Source organism: Brassica napus, unplaced genomic scaffold (assembly GCF_020379485.1).
Source record: "Brassica napus cultivar Da-Ae unplaced genomic scaffold, Da-Ae ScsIHWf_22;HRSCAF=44, whole genome shotgun sequence".
NCBI lineage: Eukaryota > Viridiplantae > Streptophyta > Magnoliopsida > Brassicales > Brassicaceae > Brassica > Brassica napus.
The window spans coordinates 18988-29756 of record NW_026015686.1 but is presented as its reverse complement, the minus strand read 5'-3'; the positions used below and the strand labels follow the sequence as shown (position 1 = coordinate 29756).

The 10769-nt window shown below is 36.2% G+C and overlaps 1 protein-coding gene and 1 long non-coding RNA gene across 2 annotated transcripts; one reads left to right on the top strand and one right to left on the bottom strand.

Moving 5' to 3' along the window:
• The first annotated feature begins 138 nt into the window (after positions 1-138).
• LOC106410679 lies at positions 139-1645 on the top strand. The gene is made up of 3 exons (XR_007333879.1): positions 139-575; positions 685-812; positions 1163-1645. It is a non-coding gene; the product is annotated as an uncharacterized LOC106410679 (long non-coding RNA).
• Positions 1646-4484: 2839 nt separating this feature from the next.
• LOC106410675 (disease resistance protein RPS6) lies at positions 4485-9405 on the bottom strand. The gene is made up of 6 exons (XM_048773228.1): positions 8837-9405; positions 7628-8735; positions 7216-7518; positions 6670-7092; positions 4908-6185; positions 4485-4822 (listed from the first exon to the last, which is right to left on the bottom strand). Exons 1-5 carry the CDS (start codon positions 9313-9315, stop codon positions 5901-5903), a joined length of 2598 nt encoding a protein of 865 aa, XP_048629185.1. The 5' UTR covers positions 9316-9405; the 3' UTR covers positions 4485-4822; positions 4908-5900.
• Between the last annotated feature and the right edge of the window lie 1364 nt (positions 9406-10769).

Below are 10769 nucleotides of genomic sequence, written 5' to 3'. Positions count from 1 at the left end.
CAATTGTTTCACTGACCTTTGAAAGCCAACTGGATGTTTCCTATTTGTTGACTTAATCACGGCCAAACAAATCACAGCAATGTTTATAGCCTCTTATCTATATATATAAAAGAAGCATTGTATCTCTTCTGGGCATGCCAGCTCGGATGCCACGTCGGAAATAGAAGCTCTCTCGCGCTGCCACGTCGGATCCGCACCATTTCACTTAAGCGTTGCTCTGTCCGAACGGGCTTCACGTGGGCTTCGTCACGCGCTAATCAAATGTTTTCTGTCGCGAGGCCCGTCCGCATACGTCTTCTACGGGGAACCCTAAACAGATGCTCCCTTCCTGTTCTTCGTTCGTCGCCTATCGCCGCAGCGGCTGTCTAGAACCTGTAACGGTTTTGCTTTCAATCACCTTAAATCGTCTTTAATTCACCAATAATGGAGTTTCAAGAGGATGTAGTCTTGAAGAATCTATGTAAGAAGCTTCGTTTGCGTCTTTACGCATTCCTTTCTAATCCTTTGAAACGTTAATGGTTATTTATTCATGGTTGTCTAATCTCTGCAAGTTGGTCTCTCAGCACCTATAAAAGGTAAGCCATCTTTCCTTGAACATCATCCTCTCAATCCGTGATAACACCAAAGTTAATTTATTATGTGAGTGGCTAACTCATCAATCCTCTGCTTTAATGGATTCTCTAGCTGCGACACAAGAAGTTACGATGAACGGAGTCCTCATCGGTTTGAATCAGCCCTAGGGACGACAGAGTCGCGGAGATCTTCGATTCCGTACCTCTCATTCCTCCTCTCGAGATCTCTCGCTCATCATGGTCACTCTCTCTTCTTCTTCGTATGATTTTAATAGGCTTTGAAATTGAACTTTGATATTGGATTACGGATTGTGGAGTTTTTGTTTGTCTACGAAATGAAATTGTATTCTTGACCTTCTGAATATTGCTTGATTGTCTGTAAATCTTATTGTTTTGTCTATTCTAACATAAAAAAAATTAGGTCTTGGATTGTTTTGGTTTAACCACAAGCGCAACATTTTTACTAGATCTTTTTGAGAGAAATTTAGTGTTTGCATCCATATGTGTTTTTGATGCCAAAAAGATAATTTTTGTTTACTTATGTGTTTTTTATGCCAAAATATAGTTTTCTGTCGTTTGTCTGTGTTTAGTTAGAGGAGCATTACGTGGCTATGTGAGGAGATGGAGTTGAGATGAGGATGCTAGCTCTTACAGCTTTGGATGTTCTACGGTTCGTCAGAGTTTTACAATTGATACAGGTTTTTGTGTTTTGAGTGAACTTTTGACGCTGAGGATATGCAAGAGTTCAATGTCTAGCATGCAGGACAACAGATGACTAATTGCAATAAGCTGGCTAGACTTGATGGAGTTCCATACCGTGATTTCACTGGATAGGTCTTTGGTTTTTTTTTTTTTTGGAAAAGAAAAAAAATGTAGTTTGCATTTTAGGGGTTAACATGTTAAACTCAAGCATCTTTCTTAGTTGTTGTTTGTCTTGCGCTGTTGGCAGGAGAGGATTTGACTATTCTCTATGGGTTCGAATGTAAGGATAATGTTTGAGACCAACACACAAAACCCACCGGGTCATATAAACGAACAGTGTCACTTACCAAATAACCAAAAATTTAGCAAAACACCCTTACAAAGCTGCAGCGCAACATAGCGTCCCAATAAAAGCCACCCTCAAGAACTGCATACTAACCTCCCTGCAACCCATGTTAGTCAGGATAGTTGTTTGCTTGAACTCTGACCTCACAGCACCTTCTGTTTTTTTTTATCAGCACCCACAACAACTAAAACAATGGAATCAGAAGCAGAGCTTGAAGGTCATTTGTTTGAATCATCAACCTTAAACTGTTGCTATTAAACCAATATAAACCCTGTAAGGACTACATTATTACTTTTAAAAAATTAGGAATCACCCAACAATTATGTTGTCAACGCTTAGAACACATTTATATTAAAAGGAACAGTCAAATTCCTTAAAAAAAAGTAATAATTTCAGTCCACTATGGAAACCATGGTATACTTCTTATTGAACCAAATGACGTGTCGAAGTGTCGAACCCGGACATGGAACCATGACCATGGGTAACAAAAACTCAAAATACATGTGTTAATAACGAAGCCATTACACAATCCACACGTCACATATCAAACATACAATAGTACAAGCTTCTGTTGGGGCTTTTAGAATAGCGCAAAGAAACAAAAAAAAAAAGATTTTGAACAACCTAGCCATAACAAAGTACCGCTTGCAATCGTTTTTAAATTGTGCTTTAAGGTTTTAAGCAACAAATGCCACTGACCGACAAATAAACAACAGACCTGGGAAACTGTGAGCTTACCACGTCTCTCAATTTTCTCAACACCAGTTTCAAGATCATAGAAAATATAGACCATAAATAATTTAAACTTTTTTATTCTTTAATATGATGCATTTGTAAAATAAACAAAAGAGTTTTTTTGGTTGAATAAATTTAAAATTCAATTCATGAAAAGGAAAAATTTCTCAACACCTCATAAACCGTGCAATATGAATAACACAGTGTGTTGACCCCGCACGTTGCAGCCCACGACCGCAGTCAGAAGTGCCGAAAATCCTACACTCCACTGATTTAGGTGGAGATATTATGGTGCGTAGACTGCCAACTACAAGTTTGATTATGGAATATGTGACATGCTCCGATCTCCGAACGACGACAATGGCTGCATGTGACTTAGATTCCATCTGAAATAACAAATAGAAGTTCCACATGTAGGCTTATGTCAAAGCTTATGATCTCCTTATTTCTCACACAAATGAGGAACTACAACAATGAGGCTGTAAAAATGGCGGACGTCCCGCCTACATTCTAAATACATGGATCATTAAACATCATTTTAGAGAATGTAACCACCAAACTTCACAGTTCATGTTACTGCCACAAAGAAATCTTTAAAGACGTCCGGATGACCGAGGTTAGAGCTACACATTTACTTTATACATTTTTATATACACGAGTCTGTTTGCAGTGAATAATTGTCGTAATTTTCATTGCATATTTGATATTGGGACGACTCATTTCTCTCAGTGAACGGAGAGACACAGCGTAAGCGTCGAAGTGGACAAGTTCTTCTGCTATCCCGATCTTATTTTTAAAATTTTAATAACAGTTTAATATCAGGACATACAGTCATTTAGTTGGTGACCTTATTACACTTACTCAAAACATCGTCTACGGATCCTCGCATCGTATCGTTTATATAGTCTATCCTCTGATTTGTGTTTATGTGCTTCACATATTTTTTAAATGAAAATACTCAAATAACACTAATATATAGGTTTATAAAATATATATGTTTACATACACGCATAAATATAGTAGCAATTTTTCCAGCACAGAAAATCAATCTGCACACATATAATATAGATAGATACATATATAATTAAACAATTCATTCCAACGAAACAATTAAAATTAAATTATTTCATACGGAGAAGAAAAAAAAACATAGTATCCGTTCCTTTGTCATTACCATTAAAACACTATTTAATTTGTACAACTGAAGCAATAGTTGCTATTATTGTCCAGACATCCATAATCCTAAATTTAGTATATCTACCAACTACTTAACAACGTATAACAAAACTCGGATAAACCATCAAACTCCCATGCATTCCTCCCTCCAACAGCAAAAAAAAACCATGAGACATATGAACAACCAAGGTTTAATATATTAATACTTTAGTTTCAAGATCATTTTATAATCCACAACCCGCCCGTAGGACGGGCCGATCCTAGTTAGTAAGGAGATAAAGTTCCAAACTTTCTGATATTTTTACATTATTTTGTCCTTTTGAAGCATTATTAAGTTACAAACACAACATCATAAACAGAGATCTAAATACAGAGTTTTATAAACGTTGATATTTTCAACAGTGAAAGTGAAAGAGAGCCTTGTCTTCAGTCCAAAGATGAGCTGCTGAGTTCGGATATTTCCCAGTTTTTTTTTTTAATTATAAGCAACTCCATAAGGATGCGGGCTTAAGTAGTAGAAGGTAGAAAGAGAGACCTTGTTGATATCTACACCACCACTGAACCCAGCTTCTAAAAGGAAGAAAGAGAGACCTTGTTGATGCGGGAAAACATGATTTTACAGTTTTGGCGGGAATACAATTTTACAGTTTTATCGAAAAAACTTGATATTACTGTTTTAGATAGAATACGATGTTTTATGATTTTGGCGAAAAATGTGATTTTCCAGTTTGGTAAGAATTTTTTTATTATTTGAAAAAAAAAATACAATTTTCTTGGCGAGTTTATTGTTTAAGCGAGAAAACACGATTTTATAGTTTTGGCGGAAACAGGGTTTTCCAGTTTTAGTGAGAAAACTTAATTTTTTTATTTAGGCGAAAACTCGATTTTATGGAAAATGTAATTTTGTGATTATAGCAAAAAAAATACGATTTTACGATTTTGATAAAAAAACGTGGTTTTGACGAAAAATTCTATTTTGTAGTTTTGGCAAGACAAAGTGAAATTATATTTTTTTCTCAATTTCTTAGACCTATACATTTTATCTATTTGGGCTGCACAATTTTAAGATGGTCCAGCCCAGTTTTACTCATGGACGCAATTGGATTTCGCCCGTTTCAGCAGATTTAGTCTAATCTTAGATAATTTAGACATGGGCTGTCCGTTTGAACATCATGTCCGTTTGACATTCCTAGTTGAAACGCCTCTTTGGTTTAGTGGAAGAAGCCATTAAAATAATTCATAATTAGATGCTCTGCTTTACAACCAAAGATTCAAAGTTTGTTCACGACATCTGCAGAAAAGAAAAGAAAGACGCTCGGTATTAGAAATTACGAGGCATAAATATTACTATGTTGAATTCATGTATAATGATTTACCCGCATTCTTTTACTGCTTCTTTCGGTCACTTGATCATTGCTTCCACATCCTTCACCTTCTCCGGCCTGATAAAGCGTATTGCCTCCATCGGTTTCGAAAACATGTGGTAGAGTGTTTGGATTACCAAGTTGGTTGTCCGCTAGTGAACAGAGTCGTATACCCCATTCTTTCAATTCGTACTCAGAGGGAAAATCAAGCTGCAAATCTACATGGGTGTAGTTCATTTCAGCTAGGATATCACTGCCTATGCTTAGATGGATATCACAGTCCAATATTAACAGATGACTACCCTTCACAAATGGCTTGATCGAATAATACTCTGTTTCACCCCAGAAGTCTTGTGCCTGTTGACCAAAGGAATCAAAGCTGTTCCAAAATCTGCCTTTGAAGCGGAAATTAGCTACGTAGTTGTCAAAAAGCACAAGGCAAGCCCTGAATCTGAGGAATGGCTGCGAGAGAGAGCTGGGAAGTAGATGGACGGTTAAAGAGGAGGAGGTTCCAGTAGTACGGTGAGTGAAATATGAAGGTACTTCTTCTCCTGAAAACCACAGTTGACAACCCAAATATGTTCTCTGTTGAAACAGAGCTTCTTTATCCAAATTTAAGCAGTTTGAAAAGTCAACTTCCTCAAGTCTTGTAAGTTTAAAAAAGTTAAGGTTGACATATTCTAACTTGTTGCACCCTTTCATCCATATGACTTTGATGTTGGTTGAGATATCAGGAAAATCCCTCAACCGTGAGCATCCACTGAGATCTAAGACATAGAGAGATGGAAGGTTGATTCTGGTGGGAAGAGTCTCCAGATTTATGCATCCATTCAAGTACAGGACTCTAAGCCAGGATAATTTCTCAATCCACCTAGGAACCTCTTCAATCCCAGTTTCGCTTAGATAGAGTCTTCCGATGTTGGTAGAGATATCGGGAAAAGTCCTTATTGATGAGAAACATCCCACATCGGATATATAAGAATTAATCTACTATTATATAAAGGGTTAGGGCCAATCCACTAATTGCCAATTGGTTTTGAGTTGGAAGCCCATAATAAACCCGAATCTAACAGTCCTCAACCTTGAGCATCCACTAAGATTTAGTTCCCACAGAGATTGGAGGTTGATTCCAGTGGGAAGAGTCTCAAGATTTATGCAGTTCTTAATTTCCAAATGCATCAGTTGATGGAGATTCTGAAATGAAGATGGAAGCCCCACCAAGCTTGGGATTTCCGAGAGATACAACTGATTCAAAGAGGGAGACAGCATCGTGGTGAGGAGAGTAAGCGGCTGAACCAATTACAAAAAAAAAAAATCATATTAATTAGTTACAAAAAAACCTTAATTAGTCATATAGGGTTTGTACTTTGTCAAATTAATTTAAACGATATTGACATATATAATATTTTTTTAATATGGTCATCTATTAAATAAGGCTTCATACTTATATGTTTTGTGATCATTTGTATCTTTTTAAACTATTGATAAAAAAAACTGAGACTTTAAATAGTTTTAATATTTTATAATTATTTTTAAAAATTCAAGACAAATTGAGAATCAAAAATTAAGTTATCAATATTTATTCAATGTAAATTTCGAAATCAAAAGATATGTATATTTACATGGTACATAACAACAGTTTTAGTCATTTATTATTATTTAAAAAAATATATAACATATACAGAAAAATCTAAATTTTTATTATATTATTAATGTAACTATTTAATTTATTGTCAAAGTTTAGGGAGAAAACGTCAAGTTTGGAACTACATACCTGCACCCTTTCCCACAGTTTCTCACTCTTTATGTTTTTCATGCTTAAATAAGAGAGATTCTCGAGACGAAAATTCTCCAGCTGCAAAACTGAAGGGATTTCTTCGATGGATGTTTCGTCTATACTGAGATGTGAGATGTTGACTGAGAATAGGGGAATAGTCCTCAGCATTGAGCATCCATAGAGATTTAGCACTTCGAGAGATTTGAGGCTAATGCCTATTGGAATAGTTTCCAGATTCCGACAGTTCTTCAAGTTTATTGTCGTCAGTTTGTTGGGATGTGGAATAGAGGAAGGAAGCTTCACCAAACTATAGCAATTCCGAAGTTTAAGTGTCTCTAGATTGGTGGCCTTTGAAAGATCTGGCATTTCTATCAAGTTCTGAGATCCGGACAGATCCATCTCCTTGAGACATGGAAGCGTCTGTAGTCAACAAAAGAAGGAACAAAACACATGAGCTCAGTAGAACATGATTGTCATCCAAAAAGTAAAATATAGATTATAATCTCACTACTGATAACATAACAAACTATTATCAAAACTTACCAAAATCCCTTCCCAGAGCTTCTCGAGCTTGCTATCCTCCATTATGAGCTCGACGAGGTTTTCAGGACGAAACTTAGAAGGCATATATCTCATTGGAAATTCATCCCAATGCAATAATTTAAGTTTAGGAGGCAAATAGTCAAAGTTTCCGTGTAGCTGCAATTTACCTTCTCTGTACAATCTCAGTCTCGAGTAAAGTTTGAGGAAACGGAGATTGCGCATCCTTGTGAAAGCACTCTTATGCACATAAAACTCATCTATCTCATCAATATCCAACGCTATACCTATAACCTTTTGAGTACCCTGAAAATTGCAAAATATCAACAAGAAATATTAATTTTTTTAACAAATGCTAACTATTTGTTTTCCTCTAAAATAAATGAAAAGATTACGAATATATGAAAAAACTTACAATGCCTTCACTGAGTACATCAGAAATATCTTGTGAATCCATCAGAAATTCCTGGTTTTCAGGCTTCTCAAGGCGAACATCTTTTTTACCCATCTCTTGTAGCAAACGGTGCATTTCCACATGACCCTTTCTTAAATGAATGAGAGACCTATCAGCTAGGTTTTTCAGCCCAACATTAACATTCAAGCCACTATCTGCGAGCAACAACTTCAGGTTTGTGACTTTTGCACCATTGAAAAGGCATGCGACATGGCGAAATATAGCTTTATCTTCGCTGCTTAATCCATCATAGCTGATTCTCAATGTTTTCTCAATTTTCCCATCTATACCATTCTGAAGCCTTGGCAACAAATCTATCCAGTACTCCATATCCCTTCCTCGTAGAGATGAACCCAAAACAGTAAGACCTAAAGGAAGACTACCAACAAGTCTTGTAATTTCAACAACAAGCTCGTCGAAACCTTCAGGTGGAGACTTTTTCCTGAAAGCAGATTGACATAACATCTCTATAGCAATGTGTTCAGATGGGAGACAGACCTCGTAAATGTGTTCAATCCCAAGTGCCCTTAAAAAATGCTTATCGTTTGTTACCACAATGATTCTGCTCCCACTTCCAAACCATTGAATTTGACCAATCAAGGCATCTAGCACAACTTGATCCCTGACATCATCAATGAAAATAAGAACTTTCTTGTTCTTCAGCCTCTCCTCAACCGCACTCAAATGATTTATCTTTATGTCTCCGTTCCCTAGGATTTCAGATAGGAAATTTTTTTGCAAATGCAACTTCATATTGTAGTCGTCCGGATTAGCTCTGTTGAAAATTTCCATACTCTTAGATACGAAAGCCATGTCTATGAAAATGCTACCTTGAAAGTGTCGAGAAAGTCGGTTGAATAAAACTCTTGCAATAGTAGTCTTTCCAATCCCGGAAGAACCCCATAAACCAACCATCCTCACTTCCTCTGCTTCCAACTGCAACAACATACTCAATTTTGCAATATGATCTTCGATGCCGACAAAGTCCTCAGAATCCTTTGCTGGAGTTAAAAGTAGTTTCTCTATAACATCATTGACAATTTTTTCAACCATGTCTGCTTCGTTACCCCTAACAATAAAAAAATATAATGTCAAACACAAGTAACAACGTTGATTCAAGAATCAAGATATATAAGAAGAAGAGAAAAAGAATGGTTCATAAAATCGTACCATATGACAGAATGATATCCAAGGATATTAGCTACATCGGTCAAAGCTTCACTCCATCTTATCTTCACTTCCTCTGTTTCGTCGTGGCATGTCTTTTCAAAGATTTTACCAAATTCACCGGTTTGTTTCCTCACATGGGAAGGATCTAAACGGTAGAAAACAGGTATCACCATTTGACCACACTCTTCCCTGCACTTTACTATCTCCAGCAACTCATTAAGACACCAGCTTGAAGATGCGTAGTTTTTGGAGAAGATAACCACCGCGATCCTCGAATCTTTAATGGCCTGTTTAAGCTCGGGTCCGATGGAGTGGCTTTTCTCGATCTCACTGTCTTTGAAAGCAATGATCAGTTTCCGGTTAAGCTCCTTACGAAAGTGGCTGAGGAAAGTAACACGAACGTCTGCCCCACTGAAGCTTGGGAAAACATCGTACACCCAAGTGCGAGAAGAGGAAGACAAAGCTAATGGGAGAGCCATATATATATATATATATATATATAGAGAGAGAGAGAGAGAGAGAGAGAGAGAGAGAGAGAGAGAGAGAGAGAGAGAGAGAGAGAGAGAGAGAGAGAGAGAGAGACTTGATGATTGATATGCTGAAGAATGTTTTAAGACTTTATAAGTAGTATAACTTAGCAGAAGTTTCCTATCTGTTGACTCTAGTCAAAAAAAAAAAATTGGTGGAAGATTCCTATTTGTTGACTGACTGCACGTTCACACACATATATTTCTCTTATCTTTACATTATTATCTTTCTACTTTTTTCAGTATAATATTTAGAGAATATTTATCGACCGTCAATGCTTAGACTTTTCAATGTAATTGTTTTGTTCTCCTTTTTTGTGTACTTCTGCTAGTGCTCCAAGACTTTCTGGCTGTATTTACTTAACAAAATCTTATTAAGATGTATGCAACTAATGTATATTCTTGCTATACTCACGAGTTTGCTGAAGAGAGGTTTCTAAAGGCTACTGAAGAATTTTCTTTTATAACTGTACAGTGGTTTTACAACCTTTACTGAAGAATTTTGATTCCACTACCCAGAAACTGAAGACTGAATATTATTTCCATTATTGATTCCACTAAAGTGTTCTAAAGACTAAAGACAAGTTTCTATAAAACTGTGCCCCTAAACAGAAACTTTTTTTATAGATTATATTATACAAGTCGCAAAGTTTTCTAACTTTTAACAAGGTTACTTTCATGGGAAAACAGAGAGGTTGCAATTAGTTTTAAGCTGATTCTTTAAAAACTCACTCGGGACAACATCAAGGCTCAACAAAGTAACAAACCTTGTATCAATCACAAAGCACACATATGTGAAGTGAAACACGTGCCCGGCTTAAAAATTATGTGGACCTTGTGCAATATTTTCTTACCTATGTTAGTGAATGACTTTAAAATTTGGACCCTTAATGTAAAATAATTTCAAAAATAAAGACCCTAAATAGTAAACAAATATTCATGAAAATATGAAGACCCTGTGCTCTTGCACCTCTAGCACTACCCCAAAGCTGACACTATTACTTGAGTGAGTGTGCATGTTATAACTCTTATCATGAAACACAGACGACAGAAACAAGTTTTGGATTGGGTAACAAATTGTGAATTCAGCTTTCAGTATGAAGACTACATGGCTTTGGTTCAAACAATCAAAATGTTAGAGAGGAAGGAAATAAGATACTAGAAGCAAAAGAAGGTTGTTAGGCACACAAAAAATGACAAAGTGAAAACGAATTTAACATACTTACTCGCCATTTTCGTAAGGCCTATAATATATAGTTAAGGTTCGTTACCTCGTTGAATGATATCTGCACATAAGGCATGATAAATTAAGAAATTTTTTAATGAGGATCACAAATTATATACCATGAACTTGAACGTATCATCGCATCTATTTTAGTAGAAGTACATTTAGAAAATGTTTGAAA